We start from the raw sequence: 19,862 nt of genomic DNA, 5'->3' as shown, positions 1-19,862 counted from the left end.
GTTGTTATCCCTTTAAATGCTTCACAGTATTCACTGAAGTAATTCGGCCTTTTATTTGTCTTGTCTTGCAATGAGCGCCGCCTATAGTATTGTAGTAGGCGAGGATTCTGCTACACACCATTTAGTGGGACGGACGGCGGTATGATTGATCGCTGACATTACCAAAAATACGATGGGAAAACGCCGAGGTAAGTCACAAATAAGTCCACGTGTAGTTTGAAACAAAAGCCGAAGAGGTTAGAAGTTTGAAAAATTCCCCAAATAGCTTAGTTTCATTGGCAAATGATGAGAAAATTCTTCTCTTTTCGAGGGACACGCAGGTCGACGTCTTGGAAAAACACGTGAACATTTAGTAAATGAAAATTATCAAACACAAGCCGAAAAATCTTTCATACCGTTAGATTATGGCCAACCTGGACGTAGGCCTTCATCATTTATGGTCCAACTATCAAGCTAATTGACATTTTTTGCTCAGGTGTACCTGTATTTTTTACTACGTCTCTGGCTTTGGTCAGGCATAAATATTAATTACACATAGCTGGATATCTGTCAGATTGTTATCAGTGGTGTATGATAAGAAACATGGTGAAATGTGTTAATCAAATTGCACAACTGTCCTCAAATTTGTTCGCTTATTATAAATATATTTATTACCTAAATATGTTATGACGTCAAAGAGTAGGCAGTTTTGTAAATAATTTATTACGGTAGAGCAGAAATTTTGTGATTAATCAGTATCATATGACTTCAATGAACCACTTTCACAGTTGATTTAAGATACACCATTAATAGGGTATTTTATTTATTTATTTATTTATTTATTTATTTATTTATTTATTTATTTAGCCGACTAATCCACTGTTGGTCTCCCTGCCACCACTCTGCGGCTCTGAGGTTTAATTGCTAGACCCCTGCAGGGACGGCATGTGTAGAGGTCGACAGACCATCTGCGGATTAGTTAGCTCTTCTTTCATGTAGGGTCAGTCATATTTTCGCAGGATCACTAGATCCCAGGATCGTCTGTTGTGAATGCCTTTTAAGGGCTCATTCCTAGTGAAAATATCATTCCTGGTTAGTCGATCCAATTCTGCCAGAACTCTTGCTAAAAGCAATCACATTAACAGATTAGCCAGTCTAACATTACATAGAATACAGAAAAGCTGGTGATCATACTAGTATGTTGGAAACAAGAGGAGGCGTGTTTATCTGATTGCATTCAGCAATTGTCCCCTGGGAGTTGGGTCGATCTATATTGAATAATAGGTTAAGTAGGAATATATATATATATGGCCACCATGTAACCCAGTTTTCTAAATGTCAAACTGGTGTTAAGTTATCAGCTGGTCAATTATTTACACTGTGTTCCAGAAGCAAACAAGCTTGCTCCAGATGGCGCTATGATAGGCCTCTTAAGGGCAGCTGTGTAAAGAACTGAAAAATATGACCAGCCAAGAGTTAAGTTGGAACTGCAATATTTTGATGATCTTTAGTAGAGGACTGTCAATGAACAAGGAAAAGTATATTGGAATAATAAATTGAACCTTATGCACCAAGTCTGTGTGAGTTAAATACAAGCCACATATATGATATTCTACATCAGGTCTTATCACATTAAGATAATATTCTACAAAAGGTCTTGACACATTTATATGATATTGTACAACAGGTCTTGCCACATTGATATTATATATTCTGTAGCAGGTCTTGGAACATTAAGATATTCTACAACAGGCCTTGCCAAGTAAATGTATTTTATTTACATACTCAAGTATACTAGTAGGTACAGTTTTAATGACTGAGTAAAAAGTGATTAATTAAGGCAAGCACTAGTAAGTGTTATCAAAATAGCTCCAGTGTGTATCTGCACTGTAGAATGATTCTAACATGTCAGTACATGTATTATGATCTCCCTTCTCCATGAGAGAAAAAAAAGGGTAACAACTTAAACAGAATGCTCAATTTAAAATCCCCCATGTTACTAACAAAAGCTAAAAAAGTTAACTCATTTGAAAAGAATTTCAAGTATTTTACCTGCCTGGGCTTGACTTTTAAATCTTTGTACTAGTCACTGAGGTGCTGAAGCTCAGTATTTTAAAATATTGATCAGGGGTTAGAAAAGAACCGTTGTTGCCAGAATAATGTGTAAAACAGGTAAGGATTTGGCTTCATTTAAAACTGGTTTGACCTCATAGGCTTCTTCTATTAAAACTGCTAACAGTGTATGAATTTCTGAAACTGGAAAAAGGAAAAGGTGTATTTTATGAATTTTTTTAATGATCAAAAAGAAATGGGCTGCCCAATTAAATTTCCTGACTCTGCCAGGTCCTTAGGGCCAATTGACTTGTCAGATATGTTGATAACAGAAAAGGAGACATAGAAATCATTTCTGAGACTTCCTAGATATTTCATGAATATAGACAATGAATTTTTTAGAAGTTTACCATAAATGCTGGACATCCAAGAATTAGGTTGAAAGCAAAGTGAGCATTATTTGCAGAATCCTCATCTCTGGCTTACAAGAGCTGTATTCCAAGTGAAAATTATTTGTGACTTTGAAAGATTGGTCAACATTATATATCAGCATCTAGGTGCTTTCATGTTTTCATATACTAGTATGATGCTTCATCACTAATGACCTCACAAGTACTAGTTGTGATCTTCAAACTGAAATATACATCAACTCAACCTCCAGCTATCACAGAGTTTAAGATAATAATTTAAACCAATAGATTTACAATTGTATTAAAGCGGGAATCTTTTGCCCTGTAATAGTGCCATTGTTGAATAAAACTTTTAAATGTACTAAAATGAAATTATGAAATTATGTATAAGCGTTAAAAAGAGCTAGATAAAAACTGCTTACTAGTATTACCCTTGCCTTGCATCATACTTAATGAGTCATGTCCCTAAAAAAATTGACAAGTTTCATGCATTAAGTGCTGTGGCTTAAATAAGATGTCACTTACAAGGTGTACTATTTGACAGATTTTTTTTATCATTTTGTTGAGCAACAACAAATAATAACTAAATAAATAATAAAAAAACTGATAAAAAGTTTGTACCATTTTTTTTTTTTGTCGGTGAATTGATGAAGAATAGATTGCCAATGACAGAATTATTTATTTCAGAGGTGGCCACCAAAGTTGGCCAGACTGGACCACCCCCCCTGGAGCCAGACAAGGAGTATGTGAATCCAGGCCGAGAGGACCAAATGGTAGGTTATGTGCTTGGAGACACTTGAAGGGTTAAGAATTGGACTGAAACTGTCATAGCTGAACAATGTCCTTGTTATAAAAAGGTGCAAAATTACAAATAACTGTTTTACTTCTGGTTACTCTTGGGTCGGAACAGACCAGAATTTTGTAGTGATGAGAAATAGAAGGTAAATAAACATAAATATTTCTTGGTTTCAGGAAATCAGTGGATATCAGCGCAGTAGGGTAAGAACAGTGCTGGCCTGGCTGGGATATCTGTTCACTGCGGGACTGCTGCGTCTGGTCTTCCACTGGAGACCTGATTGGATGCTGAAAGTGACACATACATCATGTCGCCTTGGCAACGCTGGAGCTGTTATGTTAAAGGTATGGATAACCACTGTTTGAATTTTTGCAAAAATTTTTGGCAGCATGTGCCGTTTCATAATTTTTCTTTGATAACATTGCACAATAGCTGGAATTCCCAGAGCACTTTATGGTGACATTTCACCTTGTTTCATTGAAATCTATAGGGCTCTGTTTGTGATTGTAGTTTGGTTTTTTTACTGCCGAGAAAACTTTTTAACTCGTATATCCACCTACCTAAAGTCGATTTAGTTCTTGGGCTTTGAAATCTGAAAATCTGAAAATGCCAAACTTTCTTGATTTCTTATGAGTCTGTTAAAATTTCAGGATAGGTACAAGCAGATTTTTTTTAAAGAAAGTGAAATCCTCAAATCCAAGTTTCTTAATATCTGTATAACTATATTTCAGGATCAGTACAAACAGATCTTTGTGGAGAAAGTGAAGACGATTACCAAAGACGGCACCAGGTATGGAGAATTGACATGTGCCTCTTTCTTCAACATAATGATATCTTTACATTATGACATAAATTATTATTAGAAAAATAAATTATTATCTTTAAAAATATTTCCCTTTTATTGGTTTGAATATCAAGTCATTTACTAATGAAATGCTATTTAAAACATGTTAAATATTTGTAAATTAAAAGAGTTGTCCATCCCAGAGGTAATGTCCACTGCTCAGTGGCTGGACAGCACACTTCCTTGCCATTATCTCTTCACATTTCAATCAGCTTAATGCACATAAGCATCATTTTCAATACTGATCCCATCTTAATGCAGTTGTGTTATTATTATACTGACTGTTTCAGTGTGAAGATTGTTCCGCGGAGAGATGGACGGGAAAGCCACCTGTTGATGCCTGGACTGAAGGTAGGGCTCATTCCCCCATCCCCCCCATCCCCCTCCCCACCTCTCCCCAGCACCTCTCCACAGCTGTGTTAATACAGTCCGTGATGTACGTTTGGAAAAATGTGAGAATATAGCTGCTGTGTTTGTATGTGAGTGACAGCATGTTTTATGATTGAATGTTTCATATTTAATTTTTTTTTTTTTTTATGATAAAAGCACAGGCCTGTGAGCATTTTTTTTCTTTTCTTTGGGGGGGGGGGAGGGTGAGGAGGGATAAAAATGCCTTTTTAGATGAAGAAGAAATATTCTGAATCAAATTTTGATAAAATTGAGGGGGTAGAAGGGTCAAAAGTGTCAGTCCCCTCCCTTTCCTTGTAAAAGCTGACTACAGAATCTGTGGTATATGTTGGATGAAGTGATTGCCTTGCACTTGTCATATCTGTAAGATCTTTATTGCTGGGGTAGCGCTGGTAATTTTTTTTCTTTTAGCCAAATCACAACTTTTTCATCACTTTTTACCTCCAAATGGTTTAAATTTGACAAAAACAAGTCAAATCAACCATTTTTTGTTTAGCCAACTTAATTCAGTTTTAGCATTTGGCTATATTGGTGAGTGTTAGCACTACCCCAAGAGTACACATATGAATGATTTAAGTGATTTGTACATGATGTGTTTTACAGCACTGTGAATGTGAATGAAGAGTGTTCTTATATTGTCGTGTATTTCCTTGATGATGTCTCCCCCTCCCCCCAACATACAAGTAACGTCATGTAATTGTTGTTGATGATTGGTTGATTTTCTCTCTCTCCGTAGTCGTCACGTCAGGGGAGTTCGGGTGATCTCGTCATGGAGCCCTTGTATCATGTATGTAACCATGGCATGTTTGATATATATCACCAGAAAGGATACATTGTATCCTCCCTCTGATGCATGGCTTCTGATAGCTCCCACTTGCATTTATTTTATTATTATAATTTTTTTTATTTATTTATTTATTTTTTTTTGCAGCCTTTTTTTTTATCAATGCTTGGTTGTCATAAACATAGATAAGAAGCATGTTGCTATCTGTGTACTTGTAGCATGGTGACAAGTTTGATCTTTATCATTTCTTTCTATCCTTATGTGGGACAGGAGTTTCTGTATTTCTTTGTGAGAACAACATGTTTTATTCGCTTTATTTTTTCTTTTATTCTCCTTTATTTGCTTTGAAAATCGATTAGAATCTGACACGGCTACATTTGCTCATTTTTATGAGCATAACAAGAGTAGGCCTGTACGTGCTGCATTCATCTTTCTTTTTATAATAGAATTTAATTATTATTATTATAATAGTTCCCTTTAACATAATTTCCAAAGGTAAATCTTTACACTTAAAAAAATGTACACCTTATTTTGACCCCCTAATGCTTTATATTCCTTGCCCCCCCCCCCCCCCCCAAAAAAAAACAAAAAAAACTTTAAAATGAAAAATGGGTAACCCATAGTGCTTATCACCTAGTATCCACTTCTTTTGGCTTCTACACGCAAATACTAACTCCATTGGGTTATGATGCGTAGAATACTAGAACACTAACTCTTCAGCTTTTAATATTCAGGACTTTATGGTTTTATGTTTGCACTCAGGATAACTGTGTGTTTATTATCAGGGCTTGGGTTCTAATGTTTACACTCAGATGATCATGTCATTATGTATTTATATATGTGGCAACAGGTGGTTGAATATCATTAGTTTTGTCAAACCTCGAGGCTGTAAAACATTTATATAAACATTGCGAATATTAGCAGTAAAGATTGTACTCTTGTTAAGAGAAAAAAACAGAAAAAAAGCAGGCAAAATCAGCAAAGAAAATTAAATACTTATATACACTTTGTAGAACTTCTTTACATTTTCTGGCAACTACATGCTGCTGCCACGCTATTGATAAAATTTAAGTAGTACCTGACTTGAAATGAAATAATTTTGGTACAGCCTTGATTCTTTTTTTTTTTTTTACATCTCCAGGACGACAGCTTGGTTCGTTACTTCTCAAACAAAAAATTGAAATACATCTGGAATGCTGAGAAACAAAGTTATTCCAAGCTGAGGTAGGTCAAGCCAGTAAACATTAGAGTGAGTTGGCAGTGCATGTGTGGGTGGCAGGTAGCACCTCTCTGCGGCTGTATTTATACTATGAAAAGTAAAAAACTAGTTGTTATTGTGAAAGAGTATTCATTTCAATTTTTAATTGAGAGTGAACTTCTTGTAAAGGAGTGGATTGTGTGTGTTGTTTGTAATATTGGACAAAAAGCAATTCAAATATGATACAGTGGTGCCATCTACAGAGTATTAATAAAAATCATTTGACACCCAGTTCAGTGTTTAAAATACTGTGTTTGTCTGACTTGTAATGTCTGACAAAAGATAATAACAAAAACATTATTAAAAATTAACAGACATTGTAATCCAGAGATGTGCTTTTTAGATGTGTATAAAACAACATTATTTATGTGTTTGTCAACACATTTGGTGATGTTATTTCAGAGGTATAGAAGAGGGCGTGTCATGTGCTTATTTTCATAACTGCATGGACTGTCGGAAGTGGAGAAAATCAGGAGGTAGGAATTAGTCTCTCTCTCTCTCTCTCTCTCTCTCTCTCTCTCCTCTCTCTCTCTCTCTCTCTCTCTCCTCTCTCTCTCTCTCTCTCTCTCTCTCCTCTCTCTCTCTCTCTCTCTCTCTCTCTCTCTCTCTCTCTCCTCTCTCTCTCTCTCTCTCTCTCTCTCTCTCTCTCTCTCTCTCTCTCTCTCTCTCTCTCTCTCTCTCTCTCTCTCTCTCTCTCTCTCTCTCTCTCTCTCTCTCTCTCTCCTCATCTCTCTCTCTCTCTCTCTCTCTCTCTCTCTCTCTCTCTCTCTCTCTCTCTCTCCATGGACTATCTGAAGTAGAAAAGATAGGAGTTAATCCCCCCCTCTCCTCGTTCATCTCTTCTCACTGTCTCTCTCCTCTTACCTTGTATTTGTATATGCATAGAATTGTCAGTTATGGTTGACATTTTTGTGGAAGTGCACTCTGATGCTGCCACATAGCAGAAGATAACTGATACGTTGACTATTCACTGAAGTTCTTTATTTTACAGGCGGGTGTTGTATGGTGCTAACCACATAAGAGTACGTGTTACCCCAATTATTCAGATACTGTTTCTACAGGTAAGTGAAGTGGCAGACTCTGTTTTACTGCTGATTTTAAGTCCTTTTTTATAGATAAAAAACATGCCATTTAGCCTCTTTATAATTGATTTAATTTTCTACCATCTTTAAATAAGAAACGATAAATAATCTATTCAGCTGAATATTTTGATAATTTTTTGCAGGTGCTAAACCCATTCTATATCTTTCAAGTGTTCAGCTGCATTTTGTGGTATGTGGATGAGTACTACTACTATGCCTCTTGTATTGTGCTCATCTCGGCCATATCCATCTGTACCTATGTCTATCAAACACGACAGGTGAGCACTTTGGACTCAGTAGTTTTGTACCTCATTTGAAGAACTTAAAGATAATGCATATCATAAAAAATATAAAAGTTTTAATCATTGGGTCATTATCCTTTGAAGATGAATTTCTGCTAAAATTGAGAGAGAGAGAGAGAGAGAGAGAGAGAGAGAGTATGACTCATCTTTTGAGTCTGGGATTGATTTGGCAATTTAAATAAATTCTTTAAGACCATTTAAAAATCTGATTGAAGGCCAGTACTGAACGGCATTATCATATTTTGACCCTTGTGTTTACAAAAAGCTCAAAAACCAAGACACGTTAAAAAATATCGTGTTAGAAAGTGACTTTATTTTGTCCGTAATAGACTTGTTGTAACATGTATGCCAAGGTCAGATTTTCTCTTCCCAGATGCAGCGAAGGTTGAGAGAAACCATCCAAGCATCGGGCACAGTATTTGTGTGTCGAGGAGAGGGAGGTAAGTGGTGTACAGCTAGAATCACATCAGATGGTGTGCCACTGAAATACATGTCTAGTTTTAGTCTGATTCTAAGACACTGACACAACAAATTACACCTTTAAGATTTTTCAGATGTTTTTCATTTTATGTACTTTTTTATTGTTCTCTAATTCTACAGATTTTGTAGAAGTTCCGTCCTCAGAGTTGGTGCCTGGCGATTTGATAGAAATCCCTCGTTACGGCTGCATCATGTCATGTGATGCTGTTCTTATCAACGGGAACTGTATTGTCAATGAGAGCATGCTGACAGGTATGTATAGTGGTGACATCTATTATTAGCTTTTTCCAGATGTAATGCTGTGCTCAAACCAGTAAATAAAAGTATATCAAAATGAGTAAGCAAGCCAAACTTTTGTAGTATCATTGTGCAGAATGGAACCTCATTTTTTTATATTTTTAAAAATTCTAAAAATTATTTTTATTATTATGATCATCTTTTCTTCCCTCACATTACAGGAGAGAGCGTCCCAGTCACCAAGACTGCCCTCCCCAACCCCATGATATCCAAGGAGCAGAGAGACGTCCACTTCAGTATACGGGAAAACTCCCGCAATGTGCTCTTCTGTGGGACCAATGTCATCCAGACACGTTACTATGGCAATCAGAAGGTCAAGGCCGTGGTCATCAGGACAGGTAAGTCAAGAGAATTGTCGAAAATGGTATAATCCAGATCCGTGAGAAAGTTCAGGATTTTTGTTGGGATATCTGCAGAGTTAAGACAAACATTTTCTAAGTAGGGGTGATATTTTGAATGACACTGAATGATTTGATGAGTTTTATATGCTCAAGAAAAAAAGAAACAGAAATTCTTCACTAACAAAGCACTTAGGGATTGTAGAAATTTAATTTTCCGAAGTTAATTAATCAGTTAGACCAGTGAAAATACAAGCATTTATTTTAAAGTTTAAAATTTAAATTTTCGCAACAAATACCATATTTCAAGCATTTTTATTTCAGGTTTTATGACTTCAAAGGGAGACCTGGTGCGATCCATCTTGTTCCCTAAACCAGTCGACTTTAAGTTCACGCGAGACACTTACAAGTTTGTGGGTGTTTTGGGTTTCATGTCCTTCTGTGGCTTTGTCTACACTGCTGTTATAATGGTGAGTTACATGTTTAAAAAAAATTCATGGTATTATGATTAGTATACCATGGATGAAAAACTAATCATTCTGTTGCCCCTCCAAAAATACTATTCCATCAGAGAGGGAACTGCAATAATTTCAAAGAGAAAATCTTATCTTTCTATCCCCTCCCTTCCACATTATTTTTATATTTAATAAGTAGTATACAGATAGGGAACATTTACAAACATTTATTGCTATTATTTTCTCCCACACAGGCCATACGTGGCGACACCTTTGGGAAGATCATGCTGCGTTGCTTGGACTTGGTAACCATCGCTGTCCCGCCAGCCTTGCCTGCCGCGCTGACGGTGGGAAGTGTGTTTGCCCAGGGCCGTCTGAAAAAACGGGACATTTTCTGCATCAGTCCCTCCAGTATTCCTGTCACTGGCTCCATCAATGTCGTCTGCTTCGACAAGGTGAATTTCTGTGATAATGTTATGAAAGGGAGGAATATAGAAATCTGTTGGTAGTTCAACCTGATACTTTGAGTGGTAGAACTCTGCATTATACTGACATCGTATAGACTTCATCAACTTTCATTTCTTACAGAATGCTTTTACACTGATCATAAACTTAGAGATTAGTAAAATAAAGTCTGGAATGTTTAAAAAAAATCCAATCTCTACATACAGTAACTTTACATGTAGTGTCATCCTCAAGCATGTAAAGGAACAAAGCAATAAGCTCGGTAAGACTCCTTACAGAGCCTTGAGTTGTGTAGCCAAGTGCTATGTAATTAGGGATGTAATTTTTCAGGTTTTTTTTTCCCAATTTCAGGTTTTTGACTTCGTTTTTTTTTTTTTTTTTACTTTGTCTTTAACTTTTTTGGAATATTTGCTCAATAGCTTCAATCCCCCCCCCCCCCCACACACACACACAAACAAACAAATCCCATCCCTGCATAATTCAATTATTAAGAAATAATTTCATTCCAGACGGGGACTCTGACGGAGGATGGACTGGACATGTGGGGCGTGGTGCCTGCCAGTGATCAACGGTCAGTGTCCACCATACATAGAGTTATAATATCTATATCTTAAATTGACTGTTGCCAAGGATTCAGATTAACATGCCTCCTCCTGACGCTGAGTAGAATATAGAAATGCTGATGGTTATATGAGTATGTTGGAAATGAGGAGTAGAATAGCCTTCCAGTTCATTAGCTGCTGTTACCTCTATTCATTATCTCCAATATTTTTTTAATAGGTTTACAGAAGTAGTCCATGCCCCCAGCTTGTTACCAAGGGGACCATTCCTGATCACCATGGCAACATGTCACTCACTCACAAAGATCAAAGGTCAAATCAGTGGCGACCCCCTTGACCTCAAGATGTTTGAGGTCACAGACTGGGTGAGTTTTTCCTTTTTCCTTTTTTTTAGCACGCCACAAGCTGTCCAAGTTGCCTAGGTAACATTATAGTTCCAGTGCAGTAGAGAAATTTATATTTTAATGGAATGTATACTTAAGGAGGGCTGCGTTCCGTGTCTTTTACTTTAAAATCAAATTCACTTTATTTAAAGGAACGTGACATTCTGTAGTTTTGCCCCGCGCTGTTTCTCGATTCTACAATTCATGTAGAAACAAAAATTCAGAAGTATAACTGTCAGAGATGAGTTTTATCCCCACTATCAGCAGATTTCCAACTTCTTTGGAGCCCAAAATATCAGTCCTAGGCAGCCCCTGGACCCAATGCCATTTTTTCCAACTTTTTTTTACTAAGTAGCATTCTCCTCCCTGAAATAGTCCATGTTTTTGTTATCCAGGAACTTGATGAGCCAGGTGAGGAGGACACCTCCAAATTTGACACCTTTGCCCCCACTGTGGTCCGCCCTCGCCACCCTGATGTGGTCCGAGACTCCAGTCTGGAAATAAATGAGGTAAGACATATCTGTTTGTAAGAAATGAGGTAAGTGCACTCCCAAAATATCAGATTCAATGTAGAAAAGAAAAAGGAAGAATCATTTGAGTCATTGTGAGAAAGTAGAGTCAGTTGGCACAGTGGGATGTTTGTTACAGTGATCTGGAGTAAATATTCTAATTTTATTGTGTGATTTCACTGTGCAATTTATATTCCTGTAGGTTGTTGCATTATGCACTAAGTTTTAAATTTTGAATCATTGCTGTTGACATTTGGCATAATTTACTCCATGTGTATGTGTGTGTTGTATTAAATAAATCACTGATTGTATTTTATAAAGATTTTTTTCACTTTGTCTTCAGCCGGGTGACACTCCGTATGAAGTAGGCATTGTACGCCAGTTCACCTTCTCCTCCAGTCTGCAGAGGATGTCCGTTATTGCCAGGACGCTGGGAGAGAGAAACTTCTGTCTGTATGCCAAAGGAGCACCAGAGACCATCGCATCGCTCTGCAAGGCGGAAACAAGTAAGTTGAGGGGTGAAAGATGTCTTTTTTACAAGATAGTCGTAGTTGATGTATTACTTCATACAGATATTGGCAAATACTTGTATGCTTTTATGAGCTTTCAAAAATATTTTAATTTATATTTACTATAATTTTACTGAGCCAGTGTGGTATGTAATGATATCATGTTTTATTTCTCCCCCAGTTCCTGTAGACTTCCATGATAAACTACTGGAGTACACCCAACATGGCTATAGGGTGCTAGCTCTGGCCTGGAAGCCACTGCATGCCAAAGTAAACTATGTGAAGACACAGAGAATTACAAGGTGGGCACAGTGTGGGCAGTAGGAGTTGTCAGGACTTGATATCTGTCATTGAAACTTGAGATATGTAGCTATGCTTGGGTGTAGCAAATATTCTGGTCTTTAAAACGAAAAACTGTTTATGCTTTGAAGTAAAAGAAAAAATAGATAAAATAAAGAAAATTTTATTAAAAGGCCTCTTATTTTAAAGTGGAATTTGAAAGAGGAAGCCCAAGTGAAATAAGAAACAAATTATTGGAAATGTAGAGATGGTTTATCCTTACCAAAATGCTCACTTTGTATTTTGTTTCTTTATAAAAGAGAGCAGGTGGAGTATGACCTGATATTTCTGGGACTTCTGGTGATGGAGAACAGACTGAAACCTGAGACAACTCCTGTTATACGACAACTGAGGGAGGCCAATGTGCGCACTGTCATGGTTACAGGTAGGATTGGTATGGTAACTGGTGCGATTGTCATAGCAACGTGTATGGTTGTCATGCAGCTGTTGTCATGGTAACAGGCATGGTTGTTGTGACAGCAGTTGGCATTGTCATGGTAATGGGTATCATTTTCCCTACAGAGAAATTCTTTCCATGTGCAAAAAATTTATCTATTAAATAGATAAAAAATATTTATTTGTTGCCCTGAAATGTAGTGGGATTTTTTTTTTTTTATTTAGATTTATGACATAGTGTTCTAATTGTCCTCCAGGTGACAACATGTTGACAGCAGTGAGTGTGGCCAGAGACTGTGACATGATTGACCCCAGCCACCATGTCATCTTGGTGAACTCAGTGCTGCCCCCTCCAGGCAAGACAAGACCAACCCTAGAGTGGATGTATGCAGAGGACACCAAGCGGAAGGTGGAGGAGGTTCACTGTGATCCCTGGAAGGTAAGGCACTCTTTTGATATGTCAGTGTATGATCTCCAGCTGTACTTAACATATGTATAGAATGAGGTAAGGTAGTGTCACACCCCGTCACATCAAACACAATATTGCAGTCACAGCTAGCACAATAACACAGTCACAGCTAACAATATTACTGTGAGTAGATTAAAATAGAATATAAGTTTTCAAACAAAATAATATTTTGGGGAATATTGCACCACAGTTCACCACCCCTAAAGCTGTCAAAAATCATTTTTTTAAGGCATGGACACAATTTTCATGAATATCTTTAATGTGTGATACCTATATCATTCCAGAGCACAGCCATTGATATAGACTTGACTGACCAACACTTCCATTTTGCCGTCTCGGGGAAAACATGGACAGTTATCAAAGAACACTACCCAGAACTTTTGCCAAAGGTAACTGCTGCACATATATCATGGCCTTAGTTTCCCTAAACAAAAGCTGTTTGCTACTTAAGTGAAAGAAGTAAGAAAATAAGGTTAGCGTAATAAATGAATAAAAGGTAATATTTTTCATGGCAAAAAGAACTATATTCATAATAGCATAATAAATGTATATCTGGTATAATTTATATGGTTGCACACTATATTTTAAACTGCGCTACTCCTGAAATATAAGGAATGTAATTACAGAGAAAAGACCAGTTTATATAGGGAGGAACACCCTTAGTTTTATCTTCAAAGTAACAAGTTAAAGACAACTAGAAAAATAACAACTTTTCATTAAAATAGCCAACGAAGTAACTTGTTATCATTTTAGATTGTTGTAAGGGGCACAGTATTTGCCAGGATGTCACCTGATCAGAAGCAGCAATTAGTGGAGACACTGCAACAGTTGGGGTGAGTACTCTATGTACATAATTTATTTATGAAAAACTTCATGTGAAATTAAAGCTGATGGATATTCTGAATGATTTACTTCTGATTATAGACAAAATAATATAAAGTATTATACAATTGCTAAATTATACCTTAACATAAATTGTTATTTTTTTTTAATAAATAAATGGGGTGAATTTGTCATATTAATCAAAATATATATTGTTTTGTGTAGTATTGGTTAGTATAATATGTAGACCACTTGTTTCAGCTACTATGTCTCAATGTGTGGGGACGGAGCCAATGACTGTGGGGCCCTGAAGACTGCCCACGCTGGGATATCTCTGTCAGAGGCTGAGGCTTCAGTGGCATCACCGTTTACCTCCAAACATCAGAATATAGAGTGTGTGCCCACAGTGATAAGGTGAGGATAGAGAATGTGCTGCTAGCACTGAATATAGTAGTGAACCTAGGGTGTTACTCATATCTTACACACTGTCACACCCAACACAATGTCACACCTAACACACTGCCACACCTAACACACTGCCACATCTAACACACTGCCACATCTAACACACTGTCACATCTAACACACTGCCACATCTAACACACTGCCACACCTAACACAATGTCACACCTAACACACTGCCACATCTACCACACTGTCACATCTAACACACTGCCACATCTAACACACTGTCACACCTAACACACTGTCACAGCTAACACACTGTCACCATGTGAATGTTCACCATACTCAATTTAAAGATTGTGGATTTGTCTTCCACAGAGAGGGGAGAGCAGCTCTAACCACCACGTTTGGGATTTTCAAGTACATGGCATGTTACAGTCTTACACAGTTTGTGTCTGTTCTCATTCTCTACTGGGTAAGTCCATCATTTTGTACGTTTTTTTTTTTTTTTAAATCTATTGTTTTACCTTTTATTCATAGATGTAACTGGAGAGATGAACTGACAGTCACACTCAGTTTGATCATGATGATTTATTATATAAGTTGAGGGCAATGGGGAAAATAAATTTTATATTGATCACATTTTTATCCTTTTAAAAATAAAACTTAATAAATAAATATGATAAGTGTTGTGTTTCTTTCAGATTGGCAGCAATTTGACAGATTTTCAGTTTCTCTATATAGATCTTGTGGTGCTAACATCTCTGAGTATTACATGTAAGTGGCTGACTGGACTTGTGTGGGAGATTTGTAGTAAAAATGAAATTAATTTCTTTGTTTGTTAGGAAAGGTATTCTCTTGTTTGACTTTGGCTAGTACAGTTTTTCTTATTCACATTTTCTAAAGTAGATTAAATTTGTGTTAAACATGGATCTGAAATATTATATCTACTTTTCTGTCATACGTACTAATGTATTTTGTAAATTGATTTGGAAAGTAAGAAGTATCTGAACTAAGTAAACCTATGTGTTAATATTTTTGTCTGTGTTTTGCCTGCAGTCAGCAGAACAGGTGCTTTCTCCAAACTGACCAAAGACAAGGTTCCCATCAGCCTGATCTCCCCACAGCCCATACTGTCCGTTATCTTACAGATGGGGATACAGACCACAGCGCAGGCACTGGCCTATCTGCTTGTATACGTACAGCCTTGGTATGTAGTAGAACCAGAGAGAGAGAGAGAGAGAGAGAGAGAGAGAGAGAGAGAGAGAGAGAGAGAGAGAGAGAGAGAGAGAGAGAACATGTGCATAGAGAGTATACAGCCAAAACACAACACAAAGAGAGAGAGAGAGAATAAACATACAGGCAGACAGAGAGAGAAGTCTCTCATCAATTTGGTGTAGGTGAAACTAAACTTTTGAGCAAGATGCATACAACAGTATACAATTATATGACGTTGTGTGGAACGTCAATCAGCATTGCACAAGGTTGAGGTTCAGTATCAGCCAAATGTGTTTTTATCTCCCAGGTTTGTGCCATATGTGATCAATCCTGTAGATGAGTACGCCAGTTATGAGAACTCCGCCATTTTCAGCGTCTCTGCATTCCAGTACATCACACTGGCGGTCGTCTTCTCCAAGGGGGCGCCACTTAGGAAGACAGTCTTCAGCAACTGTAAGTATATATATTCTCTTGTTTGGTGTTATAGTCATTAAAAAAATATGGAGAATACTCATAACGAACAGATGATTAAAAAAATGATGAAAGTTTTTGATACATTTAGAAAATATAATTTTATTATTTCCAATATATGTAATTGTTCTCTATAAGTTTTTGAAGTTAATGCATATTAGCTGATGCAATACAGTTAACTTTGTTATTAATTTTTTTTTTTTTTTTTTTTTTTTTTGTCCAGATGCTTTCTTGATCAACTTGATCATACTGACTCTATGTACAGTGTGGATAGTGATCTACCCATTGCCATTCATGGTGGACTTACTGGAGGTAGGTTCTCCCCTCCTCAGGGCACAGAAAGCTGTTCCCAGAATTAAGTTTTACTGCATTTAATTTTCTTCTTGTGAAAAAAAAAAGGTCAAGAACAACCTCTTTAGATTAGGGGAGAGTTTCTGGTTTGGAATGAAAATGTGTGTTGTTAAAAGCATGACAACTAATCTACTTATAGATTACTTTACAAAAAATCATTGTATCAAACAGGGGAAAATAATAAAACTTGAAATTTTCTGTAATTTATTGATGCTTGAGTTATTTTTCACGTGCTTGGACATTTTGTTTTTGTTACAGTTGAAGTTGATGCCATCTGTGCTGTTCAGAACACTGATGGTGGGTTTTGCTGTCATCAACTTCTTCCTTTCCATGATACTGGAGGTAAGCTTTGTTTTACTGTCAACCATGACCTTACAAAATGTCACAGTGGTTTTGTTTATTTGTTGCAGCAAAGCTAATTATTTTTTCTAGGCATAATCAGCATAACATTTGTTAACCCAAGGAAATCATAGTTCACAGGTCACAAATTTAAGAAAGCATGCGTCATAACATTGACACTGAATTTTTGCCTATTTATTATGTGGAGCTTAAATAATAATATAATAATAATCTTTATTGGAGAAATCGCAACCCGAAGGTTGAAGTTATACAATTACATATATGAATATTTAAGTCAAGGAAGCCTGGTCATTTTTGCACTGGTGCACTCCGTAGGCGGTCTCACCTCCCTGGGGAGCATACAAGATGCAATGTCCATGAAGGATTTGTTCTAAATTGTTTATATCCTTTAATTTCTAATTACTTTCAGACTAGATCAGTTAATTGTAATTTATTTATAATTATTGAAAGTAATTATGTCAGCATAAAATTTTCTTTCCAGTCTTTCATCCTAGATGGATATATCAGAAGAAGAGTTGCTGACGCCACCGAGTGCTGTGCCAAAACCTCTCGTTTCCACTACATGGAGATAGAAGACGAGATCGCCAACACGCCAGAATGGCCGCCCATTTCCAGAGAGAAGTCTGATCTTGCACAACTTCTACGAGACGAGAGCAACCTTGAGGCCATAGTACAGAGGAATAACAGTAGGAAAGAGAGTGAAAACAGCGATAGCAGTGCAACTATAACCTCCATCGACGTCATCCCAGGAAGTGATTCCTATAAAGGAACCAAGCAGCTCACCACAGACGACAGACCCAAGAGTCTCCATGACATTCATCGTCGTGAACACGGACATACCCCTAGAAGGCGCCACTTGTCTGAAAGCCTTCGTTACACCAGACCAAGTGACTTTCCCCACACTGACAAGGAAGACTTACCAATCAGTCAGAAAAAAGGATTCCATGACCTTGACCTCATTGAAGGTGGCAAGCAAGTGCTGCCTCCTGCCGGTGACCATGTTTCCTATGACGTCAGCAAGGAGAATCCATCTGACTACTTCACTGTTGAAGTGGAGGAGAAAGAGCTTCTGGAAGAGAACTCTAATTTGTAGCTAATCCCAGTGGTGTCTGAAGGTTGAATTTATTCTATTTATGATGAAAAGCACAACAGTTTATTTATAGTATATACTAGTATGAACAACTTCTGAAAAGGAGTTTGATCTCTTGACAAATTCACCAGTAATTTTTTTTGAGTAATGGTCTAGTAAATTTTATTTATCAGTTTGATCCTGAATATTACAGATCTTCACTTGGAGATAATTTAGATAGCTGGATGAGTCAAATAGTACCAAATTTACTGCCAATAATAAAATGGGTAGATAGTGCATACCATCGAAAGCAAGTGAATAACCCACTTGTATTCCTCACCATTCAAGAATCTAAACTCGTAGAATCTGAAATTTATTTTATTATTTTACAGAGAACAAGGAGATAAGAATTTCTCTGTTAAAACAATAATAAAATGCAATAATAAATGTGGTTGGTTCTAGCTTTAATTGTGAAATTTAAAGATACTTAATGCCATGTGTTTTTGACAGTCTCTATAAATATTCAATCCAGTTATGTGTGCCAGTTTCATTCATCCTGAGTTGAAATAAGTATTAACTTTAGGTTTATAACAGTAGAGCTGATACAACAATGTAAGCAAAAAGAATACACACTACTGTTAATTCCAATATAAATGATTAGGTGACTATTATTTACTTAACAACAGTGTACCTTAGTCACAAAGTATGCCATCAGCTTTATATGCATTACTGGAATGTATTTATAAAGGCCAGTACAAGTGCTGCTCATTGATCAAAGATAAAGACTTGGGTGAACATATATGTAGTTGGTGTCTTGACTGTATCATATTTTGTATTGTTAAATTATTTGTGGGCTTATCAAGGCTAGTTGGTACTTATTGAGTCAGCCTCGGTGTTGGGCCCGTCTTGCAGTGTCGTCTGCCAGTCTTTGGTTTCTTCTGCGTGGGAACTAGATTTCGGACGGTAAAGTACAAAGTGCAAAATAAGAATGGTAATGTCCATATCAGACCACTTCAATAGCAAATACCACTGTTATTGGATGTTATACATCTTCTCTGCAAGACCAAGAATTATAAATATGGACCAAACGTTTTCTTTTTTATTAGTGACTTAATTCCCCATTTGTACTTTGTGCAATGCAAGCTAATGTATCCAAGCTTTAATATGTATTTTTGTTGGCTTTGTTATTGGTTTTGATCACTAAATATTTTTTTCATGATAAGAAAATGCCAGTGTTAAGTTTTCTTTTCTTTTCTTATATTTTCTTGTTACGTTTTTTCCTTGCTTCCTTGATTTTATAGTTAATTTCTTTCCACGTAATCTTTACAGTCTATGCATCATGTTTTTTAGAAATTACCGTCCTCTTTTAAGCTTATTGATAATATAGATGTATTAAGCAGGATAGCTTTCACATTTTCCTCCATGACAGCCTTCGTTCCCGATTGTTAACAGCGGGACTGGCAGAGTTGAACAATTGCGGTGGTGTGTCTCTCTAGGGTGCATGGTCCATGAATGTATGGACGTCCGTGTGTTGCGTTGTGTTGTGTTGCGTTGCGTTGCGTTGTGTTGTTGCGTTGTGTTCTAAGACTCTCATATCGAGGAAAACCTGAGCTAGTTAACATCTGTTTAAATTACGTCAAAGTTATGAAATCTTCGCCATTTAAAAGAGAAGCCATAGAATGACTTCGTATGAAATTATTACGATTGTATAAGCTTTTTACTGTTGTGCTAGTCAAGGGTTTTTGATTATTTATTCGCACTTTAGCGAATCGTATTTATTAATTATTCAATTATTGAATTATTGACAGTTATTAAAGCCATCATTATTACCGGTAGCATTCGATAACGTGTTTGTTTGATGCCAGTACTGTCGACTTCAGACCTACATCTAGAAGAAGTACGTGAAATAAACTTTTTTATCAAAATGTGACAGGTTTTTACTCTCTCCTTTTCACAGTACGGTGTTTGCCCCTCTCCCCGGGTCTAAGACGTCACTGGAGACTACTCACCATACTACCAAGAACTGTTTGATGCTACCAAGGCCGATCCCG

At 36.8% G+C, this 19,862-nt stretch overlaps 1 protein-coding gene across 1 annotated transcript; it reads left to right on the top strand.

Moving 5' to 3' along the window:
- The first annotated feature begins 91 nt into the window (after positions 1–91).
- Positions 92–19,741, top strand: LOC106177134 (polyamine-transporting ATPase 13A3). Its single transcript, XM_086995624.1, is given in 33 exon segments — positions 92–188; positions 3,129–3,214; positions 3,414–3,581; positions 3,969–4,027; positions 4,372–4,432; positions 5,226–5,276; positions 6,415–6,497; positions 6,934–6,968; positions 6,971–7,007; positions 7,523–7,592; positions 7,757–7,891; positions 8,289–8,355; positions 8,516–8,647; positions 8,854–9,030; positions 9,355–9,500; positions 9,740–9,940; positions 10,460–10,521; positions 10,731–10,875; positions 11,289–11,402; positions 11,746–11,908; positions 12,093–12,213; positions 12,511–12,635; positions 12,904–13,085; positions 13,400–13,504; positions 13,869–13,948; positions 14,199–14,351; positions 14,721–14,817; positions 15,047–15,119; positions 15,402–15,552; positions 15,868–16,013; positions 16,255–16,343; positions 16,641–16,724; positions 17,224–19,741. Coding segments are annotated over 33 exon segments (4,026 nt in total). The 5' UTR covers positions 92–172; the 3' UTR covers positions 17,836–19,741.
- Positions 19,742–19,862: the final 121 nt, after the last annotated feature.

The sequence above is a fragment of the Lingula anatina genome, chromosome 9 (assembly GCF_051362555.1).
Source record: "Lingula anatina isolate TDL-2025a chromosome 9, LinAna3.0, whole genome shotgun sequence".
Classification (NCBI taxonomy): Eukaryota; Metazoa; Brachiopoda; class Lingulata; order Lingulida; family Lingulidae; genus Lingula; species Lingula anatina.
The sequence above is the reverse complement of the archived record's forward strand: the minus strand, read 5'-3'. Positions and strand labels throughout refer to the sequence as shown.